General features: G+C 45.6%; 2 protein-coding genes and 1 long non-coding RNA gene across 4 annotated transcripts; 2 read left to right on the top strand and 1 right to left on the bottom strand.

Annotated features, from left to right (window-relative positions):
• The first annotated feature begins 353 nt into the window (after positions 1 to 353).
• Positions 354 to 6,103, top strand: LOC119353790 (sucrose synthase 2). Its single transcript, XM_037620471.1, has 16 exons — positions 354 to 485; positions 1,519 to 1,642; positions 2,032 to 2,161; positions 2,236 to 2,387; positions 2,479 to 2,671; positions 3,083 to 3,201; positions 3,284 to 3,500; positions 3,610 to 3,705; positions 3,795 to 3,968; positions 4,050 to 4,166; positions 4,253 to 4,419; positions 4,505 to 4,729; positions 4,807 to 5,125; positions 5,222 to 5,466; positions 5,574 to 5,712; positions 5,806 to 6,103. Exons 2-16 carry the CDS (start codon positions 1,533 to 1,535, stop codon positions 5,851 to 5,853), a joined length of 2,451 nt encoding a protein of 816 aa, XP_037476368.1. The 5' UTR covers positions 354 to 485; positions 1,519 to 1,532; the 3' UTR covers positions 5,854 to 6,103.
• Positions 1,266 to 2,114, bottom strand: LOC119353791. The gene is made up of 2 exons (XR_005170530.1): positions 2,006 to 2,114; positions 1,266 to 1,694 (listed from the first exon to the last, which is right to left on the bottom strand). It is a non-coding gene; the product is annotated as an uncharacterized LOC119353791 (long non-coding RNA).
• A 1,512-nt stretch (positions 6,104 to 7,615) lies between the features above and the next one.
• Positions 7,616 to 12,818, top strand: LOC119353789. 2 transcript variants are annotated; one of them, XM_037620469.1, is made up of 5 exons: positions 7,616 to 7,764; positions 8,427 to 9,284; positions 9,362 to 9,562; positions 9,870 to 10,065; positions 12,416 to 12,600. In XM_037620469.1, the coding sequence occupies exons 2-5, from the start codon at positions 8,481 to 8,483 to the stop codon at positions 12,598 to 12,600; spliced, it is 1,386 nt and encodes a 461-aa protein (XP_037476366.1). In that variant the 5' UTR covers positions 7,616 to 7,764; positions 8,427 to 8,480. The 2 variants fall into 2 exon arrangements, with proteins under 2 accessions (XP_037476366.1, XP_037476367.1); XM_037620470.1 differs by lacking the exon at positions 7,616 to 7,764 and having other exon boundaries at positions 8,481 to 9,284; positions 12,416 to 12,818.
• The last annotated feature ends 6,608 nt before the right edge of the window (positions 12,819 to 19,426 follow it).

Raw genomic sequence — 19,426 nt, 5'->3', positions numbered from 1 at the left:
TTTGTCGCAGACAGCGGCAGTGCATGCAGCCGATGGCTCGCCAGCACGGAACACTTGTCACGGCGCGCCTGCCACAAAGCGAAAGACTTGGCGCGGTGCATTCCTCCGAGCCGGAGCACCTGTCTTCACCGCCTCGGGAACCGGCCGGGCGCTAATCTCCAAGCCAAACCGGAGCCTCCACGGCCGTCGATGCGACGCTGCCAAGAACCAGTGCGGGCGCCGAGCAAAGCGACGGAAAGGGGAGCGTCCTTTTCCCCGGCCGCCCGGCGAGGGGAGCTGGCAGTGGCACCGGCTGCACCTGACCACGCCTCCTCCTCCTCCTGGCAGCCAGCTCCTCCGGCGCGCGCGCCCGTGTATAAATAGGGGCGCGGGCACCGTCGCCCAGCCATCTCACTCGCTCTCACCGCGCACCAAACCCGGGCCAGTTCGCCTCGCGTTTCCCCGGTGACGTTTCCTTGTTCCTCGCCCTCCTCCTCTGGAGCAAGGTAAAGAAACCATGTCCAGTTTCCCTGTACTTTAAGAGTGGCTATGGTTGGGACACTACGGAGATAACTGGGGCTAGCCTAGTTTCAGTGATTCAAGAGGGGTGCTGCGAAATTCTCTTTCTAGTTTCTTCAGCTTAGGTTCGAGAGCATATATACTGATAAAAAGATTGTGGATTAATCTGGTCTTCTCGGTCTCTGCATGCACTTTGGGTCCAAGCCCTGGTGTCATGCTCTTGGTTGCTGTAGCTAGCCAGCCCAAAGGAGAAGATCTTCTCTCTTCTTTCGCAAGCTGGAACTAGGGTGGCAGAGTGGGTGAACTGCTTGGAGATCCATGTGATTATTACGCCGGTTTGTACACTAAATCAGTGTAGGCGCATGGGCGTATGTCAGTACTGTAGAGATCCAGTGCAGAGTTGCATACCATGCATGTCCGCCTGTGTGGGATCCTTCGGGGAGGCCAGGCTTATCCTCAGTTTGAGCATATTCGGAGTTTCTGGAATGCAAAAGTAAATCTAGCAGTTTTTTTTTGCTTCCTATTTTACGCAACTTGTTAAAGCTATTAACTTTTCCTGCAGACCAAAGCTATTAACTCTGTACTCCAAAGTTTTTCCAAGGCCAGTAATTAATTAAGCTTCTTGCCTTGTGGATCATGTGCATGTCATTGTATAATACTAGGAGTACTAAATTACTTGATCCGTTTCTATTATCTGCATGTCCTCCATTGGAAAACTGGAGAGCCTGCCCGGCAATAGTTCCGTGCTCCTGTGCTCACTCATATACTTTGGTCAGTTTTAATTAGCTTGCCAAGCCACGCAAGAAACGGCTACAATACATCTCACGCTAATCCCATGATCTGGTTCCCAAAGCACAGGCTTCTAGGCACTCTTGCACGCCACGCCAACCTTTCTTCTTCCTCCGGCTCTATATATCAGTAGAGCTCATGCATCGTTGCCAGGACAGAGCGCCCTGTTGTGTGGGAGGAGGCTCCACTGTTTCTGCTGTTCAGATTTACATGACTGTTTCCGCTGTTCAGGTTTGAGGACAGCAATGGGGGAGACTGCCGGAGAGCGCGCCCTGAGCCGCATCCACAGCGTGAGGGAGCGCATCGGTGATTCCCTCTCTGCGCACACCAATGAGCTCGTCGCCGTCTTCTCAAGGTCTGTCCCTGATCTTTTGCAGGCTAGACTGGCTGCCAATTTGTACAAATCTCTGCATGTGAGACACGGTTAAGCGATGAATTATGGTTGCCTTGCGTATTTCTATGTCATGCTATAGTATGAGCTGGATCAATGATTTTTTTCTTTACAAAATTTGTACCAAGGGCCATTAAAAGAACTGATGATGAAGTTTCAACAATTGTTCCTGCATTTCTATATAATACCGCTCCTTCCATTTGTCTTTTAACTTCTTTCTTAATACTAGTTGTATTCATACTATAACAAAGTACCTGAACATTTTCTTACTGCTACAATTGTTACCACACTTTGTTCAAGTAACGTTTGTTGATAGATCTGACCCACCTGCTGTTACACGATAACTTGTTCAGGCTTGTTAACCAAGGAAAGGGGATGCTGCAGCCCCATCAGATCACTGCTGAGTACAATGCCGCGATCCCTGAGGCCGAGCGCGAGAAGCTCAAGGACACCGCCTTTGAGGATCTCCTAAGGGGCGCACAGGTTTGCACCACCAAAACGCACTGCACTGTCATTCCAGTGATGTTCAGCTCTTGATCTGTTGGTTTCTCATATAGGAGGCAATTGTCATCCCTCCATGGGTTGCTCTCGCCATCCGGCCAAGGCCCGGCGTCTGGGAGTATGTGAGGGTCAATGTGAGCGAGCTTGGTGTTGAGGAGTTGAGCGTCGCTGAGTATTTGCAGTTCAAGGAACAACTGGCGAATGGAAGGTATCTGTGGTTTTGTGAAATTATTAAGATTCAAGAAGTCAGATTATACCTTAGTTTTTATTATATAACACTTCTTCTGTTCAAATTGCAGCATCGATAACAACTTTGTGCTTGAGCTGGACTTTGAGCCATTCAACGCCTCCTTCCCGCGCCCATCGCTGTCGAAGTCCATTGGCAACGGTGTGCAGTTCCTGAACAGGCACTTGTCATCGAAGCTGTTCCATGACAAGGAGAGCATGTACCCATTGCTCAACTTCCTTCGCGCGCACAACTACAAGGGGATGGTAGGTTACACTCTCCAGTGTCTTGCTTTGTAGATTGGATCGTTTGGCTTTGTAGATTGGATGATTCGACTATATCTTTGCTGAAGGTTCTATAGAAACTACATCTTTGTTGTTGAAAACTGACAGGCTTACATCATTTGTTAATGGCATGGCGATCTCTTAGATATATCTAAAGGCAGCATATGAGCATAGTCAGCCTGCAAGAAAATATAGACACGATCTTACTTAATGTGTCAGGCATTTGCCCTGATGATATGTGCATTTTGTATGTAAAAAAAGTTTTAGAACAAATTCTTTAAGTAAGTGCAAAAGCCTGATTGCTATCTATGAGCCAACTGAAAGTTTAAACTGGAACTACCATACCTGCTGCTTAATCATGACCAGCATGTAATATTTTCTTTCTTTCTTCAGACCATGATGTTGAACGACAGGATTCGCAGTCTCGGTACCCTCCAAGGTGCACTCAGGAAGGCAGAGACACATCTGTCAGGCCTTCCAGCTGACACCCCTTACTCAGAGTTCCACCACCGGTACTGTATATAATCATCATACACATGATCACTGAAATCCTTATTGTTCTCAACAAAGAACTAAAATCGTTGCATAATTCAGGTTCCAGGAACTTGGTTTGGAGAAAGGTTGGGGCGACTGTGCTCAGCGTGCGAGCGAGACTATCCACCTTCTCTTGGACCTTCTCGAGGCCCCTGATCCATCCTCCTTGGAGAAGTTCCTCGGGACAATCCCAATGGTGTTCAATGTCGTTATCCTCTCTCCTCATGGTTACTTTGCTCAGGCCAATGTCTTGGGGTACCCTGATACTGGTGGACAGGTAGAATCCCCTACATCATTTTTGACAGTTTGACATATTTCCTCTTGATAAAATGAACACTATGAAATCTTTGTTATCACCAATTATCTTATGTCATGGCAACCCATAGGTTGTTTACATTTTGGACCAAGTCCGTGCTATGGAGAATGAGATGCTGTTGAGAATCAAGCAGCAAGGTCTCGACATTACACCAAAGATTCTAATTGTAAGTTTAGTACCCAACATGATCGAATATGAGCTCTCTGTTATAAACTTATAATTGATTCCTAATGAGGTCTCTTTGGCCTTACATAGGTCACCAGGTTGCTCCCTGATGCACATGGCACCACCTGTGGCCAGCGCCTCGAGAAGGTCCTTGGCACCGAGCACACCCACATCCTGCGTGTGCCATTCAAAACAGAAGATGGTATTGTTCGCAAATGGATCTCGCGTTTTGAAGTCTGGCCTTACCTGGAAGCTTACACTGATGTATGCATTTCACTTTCCAGCAGGTTGTTTGTAGCGTTTCATTAGAATGGCAATCCATAATTTTTTTCCTGTTGCTTTCAGGATGTGGCACACGAGATCGCCGGAGAGCTGCAGGCCACTCCTGACCTGATCATTGGAAACTACAGTGATGGCAACCTAGTCGCATGTTTGTTAGCTCACAAGTTGGGAGTTACCCATGTACGCATTCTACCCCTTTTGCTCAGTACAAGATGTATTCTCATCTCCGTAGTATCCTATCATAATTCTTATTTCCTCATGTGCAGTGTACCATTGCTCATGCACTTGAGAAAACCAAGTATCCCAACTCCGACCTTTACTGGAAGAAATTCGAGGATCACTACCACTTCTCCTGCCAGTTTACAGCCGACCTGATTGCAATGAACCATGCCGACTTCATCATCACCAGTACTTTCCAAGAGATTGCCGGAAAGTAAGATTCTCTCTTTCACAGAAACACCGCCGTGGTCATTTGCAAATAGGATAAACTGATCTAATGTTTATCGTTCAATTTTCAGCAAGGACACCGTAGGGCAGTACGAGTCGCACATGGCATTCACAATGCCTGGCCTCTATCGTGTTGTCCATGGTATTGATGTCTTCGACCCCAAGTTCAACATCGTCTCCCCTGGTGCTGACATGTCCATCTACTTCCCATACACTGAACAGCAGAAGAGGCTTACCTCCCTCCATACTGAGATTGAGGAGCTACTCTTCAGTGATATTGAGAATGCTGAGCACAAGTATAATCATATATAACTCTTGACTTATAAAATAGATTGCCCACCGTGCTGGTTATCTAACTTGACTACCTCTCCAGATTTGTGCTGAAGGACAAGAAGAAGCCGATCATCTTCTCGATGGCTAGGTTGGACCGTGTCAAGAATATGACTGGCCTGGTAGAAATGTATGGGCGGAATCCTCGCCTACAGGAGCTGGTAAACCTAGTGGTTGTCTGTGGTGACCATGGAAAGGTGTCCAAGGACAAGGAGGAGCAGGCAGAGTTCAAGAAGATGTTTGATCTTATTGAACAGTACAACCTGATTGGACACATCCGCTGGATCTCTGCTCAGATGAACCGTGTCCGCAATGGTGAGCTCTACCGCTACATCTGCGACATGAAGGGAGCCTTTGTGCAGGTGAAGGACACTGTCAACCTAGGAACTCACTATGACTGAATCACGACATTTACTAGTTCTGACGCTCTTTTTTCATGTTTGGCTTCCTGTGCTCAGCCTGCTTTCTATGAGGCTTTCGGTCTTACTGTGATAGAGGCCATGACATGTGGCCTTCCAACATTCGCCACTGCATATGGTGGTCCAGCTGAGATCATTGTGAATGGTGTGTCCGGCTACCACATCGATCCTTACCAGAATGACAAGGCCTCCGCACTGCTTGTGGACTTCTTTGGGAAGTGCAAGGAAGACCCGAGCCACTGGAACAAGATCTCGCAGGGAGGACTCCAGCGCATCGAGGAGAAGTATATATGCAATTCTCTGTTACCTATCTATGTTACCATCTGATGCACATGCTCTGACTCTTTTAACAGCACTGAGCTGAGATTGATGCCCTGGGATCTTGACGCAGGTACACCTGGAAGCTGTACTCTGAGAGGTTGATGACCCTTTCTGGTGTCTATGGTTTCTGGAAGTACGTCTCCAACCTCGACAGGCGCGAGACTCGTCGCTACCTTGAAATGCTCTACGCCCTCAAGTACCGCAAAATGGTATGTGCCATGACATTGCGTTCGACCACCTTGATAATTTCAGCTCGGTTCATGTCTTGAGACTTAATTTCTCTGTGCCTTTGTTGTGTGCAGGCTGAAACTGTCCCATTGGCTGTTGAGGGCGAGACCTCGGGCAAATGATTTGTCCTTACCAGAGAAATAAATGGCGGGCGAGCGCTCCGCTTTACCGTTCTTGATTCAGTGATGGAGCACAGATCGGAGGGTGTTATGCCTTTGCTTGTCCTTTGTTACCGTTCTTGATTCAGTGATGAACTTTTTCCTGTTGAGTCCCCGTGTTGTCGCGGTAGGGGAACTGGATGGATGCTGTGTTGTTGGTACTTTCTCATGGATACAGTATTTGAATGAATGAATAAGATAGTCTTTGTTTTACTCCCAAGTTTCCCAAAATTCTGTGCAATTAACATTTATTAGGACCGGATTTTGATTGAGTCATTTTTCTGAGGGAAAAGGGAAAAGGAAGATTCAAAATCCTTTTTCTTCAGACTTTCACAAAGACATGGCTTCCTTTCTTTTTAGATATATTTCATTAATTAAAATTCTCTATAGTTAACACTAGAACATCTTGCTAATCCTATAAGATCTCGAAAAGGGTGGTAACAGTGAAACCAAATCTACATGAGGTCTACATACACATTGAACTTCCTATCTTGCCAAGCTAGCACCTCTCCATCCTCCTCCGCCTCAATCTTACCTTGGCTCACAAACCCCAAGTTTGTTTAGTTGTTTTTTTAGAATGGATTTTCTATGAGGAATACTATTGGATAGGGCCTCGTTGCCAAGGGCTACAAGACCTTAGTGCACTGGAACTCGTGGTTATGGATCCAAATCCTTCAGTATGAAATATTGTCTTTTCTAAATAAAAACCTGTAGTATATTGAAAAAGGTAATTTCGTTCTTGTGGAATAAGAACCCCTCGCACCCTAATGAAATGAAAGGAAAAAAAAATCATATTTTTTCGTTCCTATAAATCTTACCACTAAAATACTCGATAGGGCTACATTAACTCCCTAAACTATATAGGAAGAGGGGTACTTGACAAATAGGGGGCAATTGCATTGCAAATGACGGTGAGGGACCTCTTGATACCTTTTGTTCATTTCCTAACCGTAGCAGGTTTCGTGTGGCAGAAGCCTTTTTTGGGTTTAAACCGAGCCAAAACAGAGAGTTTCTATTGAAGAAGGAAGTAATGATGCTAGCCGGAGAATCAAGAAATAAATAGTACTCCCATTCAAAGAAATATAAGATCGAATACTTCCCATTCCGATTCTTTTTTTAGTCCAAGACATAATAATTTCTTGGTTTTGGCAAGAGCGGCGCGTGACAACCTTCAGAGCTCGCTGGTCGGTAGTTCTGGGCGATCGATTTCGAGGCACCCGAGATCAAAATCTACGACCGACGATAAAATAATTTGGGCATTCGGTCTAACCCGGAAGATTTCAGCGATATTTCCACGGAACCGAAGCAACAAGCTAAGCAGAGGACTCACACGCGATAGGCGCGCAGACGGAAGACCCGGACGCGGGCGCCGGCCGCCCTCCTCCTCCACACCGCCAGCTCGCAGCCGCGGCTGCCGACAAGAACCCGGGCGAGCCACGCCGTCGCGCCGCTCCAGTCTCGAGCGCTCGAGCTTCGCTTTCTGCCGCGGCCGCCGGAGGCCGGAGCGGCCGGTGTCACACGGCAGCACGATAGGAGAGGGCGCAAAACCGGCCGGCCCATCATCCCGCATCACCTGCCTTCCTGGGCCTGAAGTGGGCCCCGCGGGTCCGAAAAGCAAACCGAATCCGTCACGGCTCTGCCCACCCAGGTCGGACCGGATTGACCAGGACCCAGCCCAAGCCCGAGCCCGATAACGTACAGATGAGGCAGCCGCGTGCGGCGTGCCCGCATCGGCACTTCCTTCAACTTCTTCCCCTTCACACGCCGGCGAACGGAAGAAACCCACCCCAATCCCCACGCCCGACGCTTCCTCCCGCGACGACCGCCTCGAACCCCCGCCCCCGGCCCCCGCCCTCCGATCCGGCGCGGCCATAGGTCGGTACCGCCTGCTCCCCTCAATTCTCCTCCGTGGCTCGCGCGTTCTACGGCGGGGCGATTCGTTAGGGCGGACGGGTGGAGACGATTGATTTAGCTTAGCTGCCTTACGCTTGCCGAGTCGTTTGATGCGATCATGCAGTATTTTTTTGATTGATCTGTGGTGTTTGTTCGCGGTTGCTGTTCTACTGGCTAGGCAGGGTTGATTTTTCCGTTGATCGACCCATCTATTTCGTCTAGGGTTTCAGAAATTGCCCCCAATTGCTTGCTTAGTTGCTTACCCGTGGACGCTAGGCATGCGTGGTTAAGCGGTCGCGTTTTGGGAGTTACTTTGGGTGTGTTTTGCTGCAGTGCAGCTGCGATTTCACCTCTTGTTTTGGAGTCATGATGCACAGAGTTACACGGATTGTTAGTGGCTCTGTTGCAATGCGTGATGCTGAATACATTGCACAATTAGAAGGCTACTCAAAGTTGTTAGCAATATCTCACATACGTGTATACACTATAAAGTTTGATATATTTGCTAGAAGTAGACAATAAACAGAATGAATTGGGTGAAAGAATGGGCTTGTTATAATAATGTTGTATTATGAACTAGAGAGTAGCGACACTTTGAAGGATCTGCACCTTATTGATCTTTGTTTCCATCTCTGTTTTATCAGGTCTTTCTGTGTCATTGCTTATTACCTACATGAGTGCTGTATCTACATGATCCCATGGAGACCCCAAATGAAGTGACATCGTACTCATCCCTCTCCAAAATTGATAGCTACCACAGCCAGGCGGCTCCTATGTCCGATCTAGCTCCAGAAAACACATACCCAGTGTATGACTATCTCTATGAGCCATCTCTGGAACCAGACTTTCCATCTGAATATGGTTCAAGAGAAGATCCCTTTCCGACAGCTCAAGCTAGCTCAACTATCAACCTGAAGACCGTTCTAGGTGGTCTTGCTGCAATTGTTTCGCGTCCAAGCAAGATTGGGGATGATGCATCACGGCAGCAAAGTTTCAGCACGGATGTATCATTTCTAGGTGCTGGCAAGGATGGTGATTTGCATTCATCTGTTTGCGTTCCGAGTGCACCGCCGCTACTTGAGGCAAATGCTTTACAGTTCAGTGCATACAGGGAGGTGCTTCAGGCAGATCCCCCGGAATGGTTACCGGATAGCTCTACCAGTGTATGCCTGCAGTGCAGCTGTCCTTTCACAGCTCTGACTCGTGGAAGGCACCATTGCCGCTTCTGTGGAGGTATATTCTGCAAAGAATGTTCCAAGGGAAGATGCTTGATGCCCATGAAGTTCAGACTGCGTGATCCTCAGAGAGTGTGTGATGCTTGCTACGATAGACTTGATCCACTCCAGGCCTTATTGATCAACTACAACAGTAATGCCATGCAGCCTGCCAAACATGACGTCATGGATTGGACAAGTACGAGGAGCTGGTTGAATTTGCCTGTTGGATTATCAATGGAGTATGAAATATACAAGGCAACAAACACACTGAGGAAATATTGCCAGGTATGTTTAATTTTGTACCCAACCGATATATACTTGTATTCCAGAGCTGAGAAGTGTTTCTGTTTTGGTATGTGTAGGTTTCTAGATTAAATCCTGAGAAGTCAATACCATCATCTATCCTCAAGGGAGCAAAGGGGCTTGCTGTGCTCACAGTGGCCAAAGCAGGTGCAGTTCTTACGTACAAAATGGGCACTGGTCTTGTAGTTGCTCGCCGATCAGATGGATCATGGTCTGCGCCATCAGCGATTTTATCTGTTGGATTGGGATGGGGAGTGCAGGTATTTCTCCAGTAAAATCTTCTCTCTGAATCCACGGGCAACGCCTAAGCTTATCTGCTGGTGATATAATTCTTGTGATGTTCACCAGACAAAAGGAACATGCATGTTACTCATTTCATTCTTGTGATCTTCACAGAATAATTTCCATGAAATGCATTAAGCATCATGTCCTGTTTGCTTATGAGATTGGCATGATATCAGAGACAAGTTTATGTTGAAGCACTCTTGTTATTTGGACACTGAACTACACTATGTCATTACTTAAGATCATCTCACCATGATAATGACATTTCTTTGTGTTTTCCAGATTGGAGGAGAATTGACAGATTTTATAATTGTGCTTCATGATCTTAAAGCTGTCAAGGCATTCAGCAGCCGCATGCATCTTTCTCTTGGGGCAGGATTGAGTGCGGCAGCAGGACCAATTGGCAGAGCCCTTGAAGCAGATGTTCGAGCAAGTGAAAAAGGTTCTGGGATATGCTACACTTATAGCTGCAGCAAAGGTAATAAGAAAGTCGCGTCTGAGAATTATTGCTGTTGTTTCAGATGTGCATTAGACATGACTGAAATGGGTGGAAATCAGCACAATTTTAACACTGTTATCAAGTAAAAAAAGAGTTAAATACGCTGGAGGTGCCTCAACTTGTCTTGCACGGTTAGTTTAGTGCCTAAAGTTGCAAAATACATGAAATTGGTGCTCGAACTTGTCCTGACATGCAAATACGGCGCCTCCATCTGTATCCGGACGTACGTCCAGCCTGCGTGGCGTGCCAGCGTGGCAGTGGCTGAGAGTTGGAAGGCGCTAGGTGGCCCGAGCGTGAGGATTTTTTTTACAAGACCCCCTCATATAATTAGTCATGCAGGCAAATCTCATGAATTAGAAATTAGAAAAGGGAAAAAAAATGTGATACAGGATCGAACCCTCGTTGTCACACATTGCATTGTACGCAAAGGTTGTCCACCATGCCATACATAGCTCAGTAAATATTGAGGTCGAACTCCATATATTGCATCGCTATGCATAAAGTAACTTTGGAGCACGGGTTGTGTCCTATTTTTTTGAAGTTCAAAGAAACGGATTTTTTATAGCTAAAAAATTTCTGAATGTTTTTGATTTTTTGTACATGCACACATAGAAGTGTAATATATCCTTGTGAATTTTCATTAATATATGTGCTTGTATGCGAGAGATAAAAAAGACAAATACATGCAAAAATTGGCTTTTTGTTTGGCCGTGATGTTCTCTTGTTTTTTGCAGGATATAATATAACATAATTTCAAATGAAATTTGAAAGTCACTTAGAGCACATGCATACATTTTTGTGTGAAAACAATCAACTCCTTTTGAAACTTTTAAGTGGCAGATGGTAGCCTTTAAAAAATGTGCTCAGTGGCCACCATGCTCTAAAAATCCTCTTTGGTTGCTATGTACCTCTTCAAGCGATTCTTATTTATATATGGCACTTCTATGGACCCGCACAAACTTTATTTCAGTTTTTCAAGTTCTTTATTTTTATTTTTCACACTGTTTTTTTCGTTCAAGAAAAAATGTAAGAAAAAATACGACTGCCATAAACTCAAAGAAAGTGTTAGTGCATTTGAAAAATGTTTAGCATGTATTAAAAAATTAGAATGTGCATTTAAAAAATGTTTGTCTCGCATTACAAAATTGGCAATGTGTATTTAAAAAGAGTTGAACGTGTATTAAAATTATTCTGTAACATTTTTGAATAATTGTATTAAAAAGCTCACCAAAATACATTTTAATGCATGTTAAATAGTTTACAGAATACAACGTTGTAAAATTGTTAATAATTAGGTATTTTAGAAATACAATGAAGATAAACAATAATAGTGTGTGCTTGTGGTCCAGAATGAACATACATAAATTTACACAATAATTTCTAATATAGGCAGAACTATTTCAATCCCCATAAATTTTTGAAAAGTTAATGTCTACCTCTTCAAAGTATGCAATAACAAAAAAGAAAAAACATTTAAAATAAAAAATAATTGCATATTGTATTTTTTATATGGGAAAGTTACGTCTCATGAAACTAAACAAGAAATTGGATAAAAATAAAAATGAAACTGATAGATAACGAATTAGGAAAATTAAAGAGTGATACGTGCGTCCACATAGCTTTCTAGCTAAGAGGTGAACACAATACATATTTTGGGCAAGTGGACAGATCAGCCGTAGTTGACCAGGAGGTTTTAAACCCCTTCATGATGATTTTTTCATCTTATTTCTCGCTAGCATACACTGTATTTCACGTCTTTCCTATGTGATTAAAATAAATATAAGGGGGGTTTTGTAAAATAATTCCTCATGCACGGAGTACCCAACACTTTCCCACTCTCAGCCACTTATAGGTGGGCCACCGCCATGCTGGGACGTCATGCAGATTGGACGTACGTTTGGATATTTAAGGAGACACCATATTTGCACGATTAGACAAGTTCAAGCACTAGTTTCATGTATTTTGCAACTTTAGGCACCAAACTGACCGCCCAGGACAAGTTGAGGCACCTCCAGTGTATTTAACTCTAAAAAAACAAATTTAAGTTTTTAAACTTTGGACTGAGCTTGTTCTCTGAAGTTATTTGTCAAGTTTAAGAGTGTTTATTGTGTCATGTAAAATAATGTTTGAAAGTTACTTTACAATCTTATTTTTAAGGAGGAAAAAAAGGTCATAGGCACACATTCTGTCTTCTCATTAGCCAAAGGATGCCTTTTCAATTAAATTCAGTCTCCAATGTTTGGCTTTCCCTGTTAAGAATCTTGTAGGCTTCATTACAGGTATCTCAGTATCCTTCTGATTCATAGCTTCATCTCAAAACTTGAAACAGGTGCCTTTGTTGGGGTCTCCCTTGAAGGAAATGTCGTGACAACAAGATCAGACACCAATCTGCGCTTCTATGGGGACGCCTACGTGACCACGACCGATATCCTGTTTGGGAGGGTGGAGAAGCCCAGAGCTGCGCAACCCTTGTACTCGGCTCTCGATGATCTGTTCTCAAAAATGGTTTGCTAGTTCTAGCCATTGTAGTCTCAGCATTCAGCGGTGTACATATATCTAAAATATGCTAGGAACAGTCCTTGGGAGAAAATATCCCAGAAAAAAATGTACAGCTTTTATTGGGTGGGTTCACTGCAAGTATGTGTCCACGCATGTAAATATTGTCAGGAGATCACTATGTTATCCGCCGTCGTGGCTTGATTATTGCAGTGTGATGCTGTTAAAATATTTCACTCTTTTAGCACTTGAAGGGCGTAAAATTGCTTGATTTGGCTTGTTTTAGGTGTTAAAATGTTGACAGGTTCGTGTTCGTAAGACTCAGTACACACAATTTAAGAGTAGGAACGTCGATATGATGGGCCTGTTTGGTAATCCACCGGCTCCACGAATCTGGCGGAGCACCTATTCCATCGCTTTGAAAATTTGAACTGCAGCCCACTCCGCTCGTGACAGAGTTGTGGAGCGGAGGGCCTCTGAACGGGCACAATAAGTCAGAAGTTAATTACAATCCTGTGATGAATAACACGTGATGAATAACACTTCAATAAATTTGCAAAGTTGCTATCGTCTAAAAAATGTGCAATTAAATACTGTGAGATTTCTGACTGTATTATTAGCGATGCATGTTGTGTCGAGAGCATCTACAACGAGAGTCCCCATTATCCTCCCCGAACGTTTGACCGGCCTGCTCAGTTACTATCCGGATAACAAATCGGTTACTCTCCGGACAACAAGTTGCCATCCAACTGGACCTGTCAAACTCAACCCAAATGTCTCGGCTGTCCGACACCCTCAGTACCCAACTCATATTTAAGGTAGATATGGGGAGGCCTCGACTCATTTGCCACATCAAATATGGCCCACTATGGGCCACCATGAGCCCACAAATAATCCACCGCCGGCTGAAACCCTAGTCAAAGTCCATAATCTTGATCGCTTCCACTTTTCGTCTCCTCCCCTTCCCATCCCCCCCTCCCCCCACCATGGCCGTCTTCGATAGCCACTTCGACAGCGAGTCTGATTCCATCGACTGGGACAAGCTCTCGAAGGAGGACGGCTTCGGCAACGAGCCTCTGGACGACGAGGAGCTCGCGCTCCGCATTGCCATCCAACGTTCGCGGGTGGACATTGGCAGGAGCTTGAGCCCTGCGACGCCCCTGATGACCTGGCTACGCAATGTGGGCGAGCACGGCGCCCATCATGCTCCGTGCCACTGCAGATTTGTCGTCAGGCGCGCCACATCCCTTTTCCTCCGGCCCCAGCTCCCCTTGGGCAACCAGGCAACGTTGGATGCTCATGCCCGTGCCGAGCCAATGGATGAGGATGTCGGACGCAGGGTGTCGTGGAATTGTCACGACAGATGTCCTAGAGAAAGGACTTAGTCGTAGGGCCATCGCAACTAGGAAGCTTAAAGGGGTTAATCGGGACAAAGGACACGAGAGGTTTTATACTAGTTCGACCCCTTACGATGAAGGTAAAAGCCTACGTCTAGTTGTGTTGGTATTGCTGGGGGTTCGATCACCAAGAGGCTTAACTCGTCGGCTTGGTTATCGAGCTCTTGTTTCTTGCCCTAAGCCGCCACCGGGTCGTCCCCTTATATACACAGGTTGACGCCTGGTGGTTTACAGAGTCCCGGCCGGCTCATAATCGTGTCCGGCTCGGTGACTTCTTTTACATGCCTTTCTTTACAAGTCTTTCCTTACATACGACGGTTCACAATACCGGGCCTTAAGCCGCCTCCAGGCCTTTGGGCCTTCTATAAGATTTGACAAACTATCGTCTTTAAGGTTTACTGGGCTTCTTGTGTAACCCGCCATTGGGGCTGACCCGGCCCCTCCTGGGCGGGTCATAACTGATAGTTATATCCCCAACATTAGGCCCAGGTTGACTTTGAACTTCGTTCTTTGTCAATCTTCAACACTTAAACAAAATCCATCTTCTTATCCATGCAGAAGTTCTTGTAACCCGCCATGATGTCATCTCTTGAAAACGCAAAAAACTTTTATGACGTCATCTCCCAACGGATCTTCATCTTTAATGTCTTCCGAGAATCGAGGCGTCTGTGTAGTTGGGTAACCATTATTCGGCTATCCCTCGATTTTCGCGCCCGTCTGTTCACATTTTCCTTATAAATAGGCACGCTTCGCCCTTCCTCATTCTTCTCTCTCTCTCCGTCTTCTTCCTCTCGCAACCCTTCTGCTGCTCGAGCCTCACCGCCGTCGCGCTTCTCCTTCGTCTCCGTCGACCTTGGCCGCTGCATCAACTCGAATCGGTCCAGAGAAACGGCGGCGACCTCCGCAGAAGACCTGCGACGGTAAGTGTTCTTCCTTTCGTTTCTCAGATCTGCATTAGGGTTTCCAGGCTCCTGCGTGTTCTTCATGGTTCATCGTAGTTCTTCGCAGTTCTTCCACTGCAGTTCTTCTTGATCCAAAAAGATATGTATGCTTGTGCGGTAGTGGTTTTGTGCCTACTCTTGATATCCACAGATCTCTTTCTCTGGTTCAAAGACCTCATTAGAACTTACAGACTCATCTGCACCAAACTTTTTAGGTCTAGGATTTTTTTGGATTGTGAATAACCATTTGATCTGGAATAATACCAAGCAATTTAGGAAACTTGTTTGTCTCAACACTTAGCTAAATTTGTAGCTAAATTTGCTTTCTTCAAATATCTACAGTCATGGCGGCTTACTGTGCCGGCTTTCTTTTCTTTATATGACATTAGCCCTTAATTAAGCCGCCATTACTTATTTGCATCATCATCACTTAACTATTAAAATCACCATTGAATTGAACCGGCATGTTGTCTTTCTTTTCAGTTCGTCTTTGAACATCATGCCGTCCAAAGCACCAACCATCTGTAACTGGGTTCCCTCAACCGTAACTGAGGAACGTTTGAAAGAGTTCTTCACCATAGGATTTCTGCCAGGAAAAGACGTCATGTCTTACCGTGCCCCTAACCCAGACGAAGAACGACCCAATCCAAGGGCAGGTGAGGTGATTGTTTTTACTGACCATATGAACCGTGGCTTCTCACCGCCCGGCTCAAAGTTCTTCAGAGAGATCCTCCACTTTTTCAAACTCCACCCTCAAGATATTGGGCCCAATTCCATATCTAACATCTGTAACTTCCAAGTGCTCTGTGAGGTGTATCTTCAACAAGAGCCGACTGTGGACCTATTTAGAGAATACTTTTATCTGAACCGGCAAAATGAGTGCACCAACGACCTTAGCTTAGAGCTTGGAGGCATCTCAATTCAATGTTGGCAGGGCGCTGTCTTCCCCCCATAGTCTTGTCGAGTCATCCAAAAGACTGGAATTAGACTTGGTTTTACTGCCAAGACATTTCACCGGCAAACGAGAGGCCATTGCCGGGTTATCGCCCCGAACGTCTTGACTCCAAGTTCGCGCTTCCTGACAAGCTCACTGCCGCTGAACGCAGAAAGCTGATACCATACATCAAAAGGATTAATGCTCTGTTAGGGAACGGGTTAACTGGAGTTGATCTGACCCGCTGCTGGATCTCATGGCGGGTCATCCCTCTAAGCCGTCGGTCAAAGCTGATGTATGAGTATGGTGGAGGCCCGGATGACTCTCTTCGTCACAACCCCGCTCAATTAACAGAAGAAGATATTGTTTCAATGTCAACCCTTTTGGTGAACGGTAAATACGAAGATTGCAGTATTGTCGGGTTAAACCCCTTCTGCAAGCTTAACCCGGTGCCAGAAGTAAGGATATTCTGATCTCTTCTCCTTTGTATTTTTCCCAGCCGTATTGTTTAATACTTGCCTGACCTTTTCATCGTGTTTTTACCTGTCTGCAGGCCAACTCTGACTTCTGGAAAGTTAAATATGACCACGAGGCTGCCAAGAAAGCGAGAGCCGCAGCCATAAACGCCAAGAAGACGACCCGGAGGTAGAAAAAGAAGAAGAAGAACACTGCTGAAGATTGGATGAAGCTTGACGATACATCTGAGTCGGAGGTAGCCCTTGATTCCCTTGGCCAATTTTTTTTAATAATCTTATTAACACTGATCATTACCAGGATGACACTGGGGCCAGTCAGGCCGTGGAAGAAGAAGAGGTAACTATCATTTCTTCCGACTCAGAGCCCTTGCCAAGACAAAAAATTCGACGAGTGATCCGTAAAGTAAGGTTTTCTAACCCTTTAGCTCACTTGGATCCCAACTTTATTTTGAAAAAGCAGCAACATGAGAGCCGCCGTCAAGCCCGGACCGAAGACGAACCGGCTGTTGTTCTTCAACAAACTCCTCAGAAGCGCCGGAATGAGGTTTACTTCTTTTGTCCTTAATTAACTCCATTTAATGGATCCTTTCCCTTGCATTACTTTAACTTTATTTTATCTTTTCAGGAGGTGTCTCGCTCTTCTGGCGACTCATTTATGATTAAAAGGAACCGGCCCTTGGGGACTACAGGTGAAGCTTTGTTCTATTTTAGTGAACGCCCTCGATGCGGCTATATCTCCCACGTGTCGAAGCACGACTTAGAGGCATAACCGCATTGAAAGCAATGTCGCAAGTGAGGTAATCTTCACACAACCCATGTAATACATAAGGGAAAGAGATACATAGTTGGCTTACAATCGCCACTTCACACAATTACATGAATAAAGCATTACATCATCCAGATACAATCAAGGTCCGACTACGGAACCAAAATAAAAGAAGAACCCCAAATGCGACAAAGGTCCCCGATCGACCCCAACTGGGCTCCACTACTGATCAACTAGAACGAAACAACACAAAGGGCAAGATCTTCATCGAGCTCCTCCTTGAGCTTGGTTGCGTCATTTGCACAGACTCATCAGCACCTGCAAGCTGGTTTTTGGAAGTATCTGTGAGCCACGGGGACTCAGCAATCTCGCACCCGCGAGATCAAGACTATTTAAGCTTATAGGAAGGATGGAGTAATGAGGTGGAGCTGCAGCAAGCGACTAGCATATATGGTGGCTAACATACGCAAATGAGAGCGAGAAGAGAAGGCAAAGCACGGTCGATAAGAGTATGATCAAGAAGTGATCCTATAGCAACCTACGTCAAGCATAACTCCAACACCGTGTTCACTTCCCGGACTCCGCCGGAAAGAGACCATCACGGTTACACACACGGTTGATGTATTTTAATTAAGGTCAACTTCGGGTTTTCTACAACCGGACGTTAACAAATTCCCATCTGCCCATAACCGCGGGCACGGCTTTCGAAAGTTCAAATCCCTGCAGGGGTGTCCCAACTTAGCCCATGACAAGCTCTCACGGTCAACGAAGGAATAGACCTCCACCCGAGACACTCCGATCAGACTCGGTATCCCGGTACAACAAGACATTTCGACAGGGTAAAACTAAACCAGCAACACCGCCCGAATGTGCCGACAAATCCCGATAGGAGCTGCACATATCTCTTTCTCAGGGCACACTCAGATTGTCCTAGGTACGGGTAGGCCAGCCCAGAGTTGCCCCTGGTAGCCACCGGTAGCTGACAGGTGGACCAACACTCAGAGGAGCACTGGCCCGGGGGGTAAAATAATGATGACCCTTGAGTCTGCAGAACCCAAGGGAAAGAAAAGGCTAGGTGGCAAATGGTAAAACCAATGTTGGGCATTGCTGGAAGAGCTTTACTTAAGACGAACTGTCAAGGGGTTCCCATAATAGCCCAACCGTGTAAGGAACGCAAAATCCGGGAACATAACACCGATATGACGGAAACTAGGGCGGCAAGAGTGGAACAAAACACCAGGCATAAGGCCGAGCCTTCCACCCTTTACCAAGTATATAGATGCATTAATTAAGTAAGATATATTGTGATATCCCAACAAGTAAACATGTTCCAACAAGGAACAACATCTCCATGTTCCAACAAGGAACAAACTTCAATCTTTACCTGCAACTAACAACGCTATAAGAGGGGCTGAGCAAAGCGGTAACATAGCCAATGAACGGTTTGCTAGGACATGGTGGGTTAGAGGTTTGCCATGGCAATTTGGGAGGCTGACAAGCAAATGGTAGGCGTCGTAGCATTGGCATAGCAAGAGCGAGCAAACTAGCATAGCAAAGATAGTAGTGATTTCGAGGGTATGATCATCTTGCCTGAGATCCCACAAGGAAGAAGAACGAATCCAAGAAGAAGACAAACGGACGTAGACGAACGGATCCTCACAACCTCGACGTTATCGGAACCAACCCGAAGAAGCAACACCGGAAAGAAGCAAACAACATAGTAAACAACAAGCACATCAACATGGCATGATGCACAATCAAGTATGATGCATGTCCGGTTTAATGAGGCATGGCATGGCAAAGTGCAACAAACAATACTACAAGTTAAGTGGAGCTCAATATGCAACGAGGTGCATGTTGACGGAACACCACATCAATTATTTAGCTATCTCTCGTTTAAGCTACCCAACAATATTAACTGTTGTTAAACATGGCAAGAGGTGAAGCATAACATAAACTATACCGTCTAAACAATTTAAATGGGGCCGGATATAAAAACAACAAATCCGGTAAATCCCCATATGCATTTAGCAATTTAATGCAACAACAAGTTTAAACATTTTAAATGTTGTTATCATGATGCGGATGACATATACAGGTTTTATGCAATTTTTATAAAAAACGTTAACATAAGCATGTTATGAAGCATTACTCGCCGTGGCAGAATGAAAAGGGTGCCACGGCGGCGAAACAGAAATGGTGCCACGGCAACATATCCGAAAATGATGCCACGGCAACATATCGGTTCCGGTAGCTCACAGAGATACCGGTGCAAAAGGAGGCGTGACGTGAGCGAGTCATGCAAGATGGTGGGGTGATCCCGACTACCG

This window comes from Triticum dicoccoides, chromosome 2A, assembly GCF_002162155.2.
Source record: "Triticum dicoccoides isolate Atlit2015 ecotype Zavitan chromosome 2A, WEW_v2.0, whole genome shotgun sequence".
NCBI classification, from domain to species: Eukaryota; Viridiplantae; Streptophyta; class Magnoliopsida; order Poales; family Poaceae; genus Triticum; species Triticum dicoccoides.
Note: the sequence above shows the minus strand (reverse complement) of the source record. Positions and strands in the feature narration are given on the sequence as shown.

Coding starts and splice junctions, on each gene's coding strand:
- LOC119353789 (XM_037620470.1), top strand. CDS start 8,481: ATGGAGACCCCAAATGAAGTGACATCGTACTCATCCCTCTCCAAAATT. Junction 9,285..9,361: donor CACTGAGGAAATATTGCCAG/GTATGTTTAATT, acceptor TGGTATGTGTAG/GTTTCTAGATTAAATCCTGA. Junction 9,563..9,869: donor GATTGGGATGGGGAGTGCAG/GTATTTCTCCAG, acceptor TGTGTTTTCCAG/ATTGGAGGAGAATTGACAGA.
- LOC119353790 (XM_037620471.1), top strand. CDS start 1,533: ATGGGGGAGACTGCCGGAGAGCGCGCCCTGAGCCGCATCCACAGCGTG. Junction 2,672..3,082: donor CGCACAACTACAAGGGGATG/GTAGGTTACACT, acceptor TTCTTTCTTCAG/ACCATGATGTTGAACGACAG. Junction 4,167..4,252: donor ACAAGTTGGGAGTTACCCAT/GTACGCATTCTA, acceptor CCTCATGTGCAG/TGTACCATTGCTCATGCACT.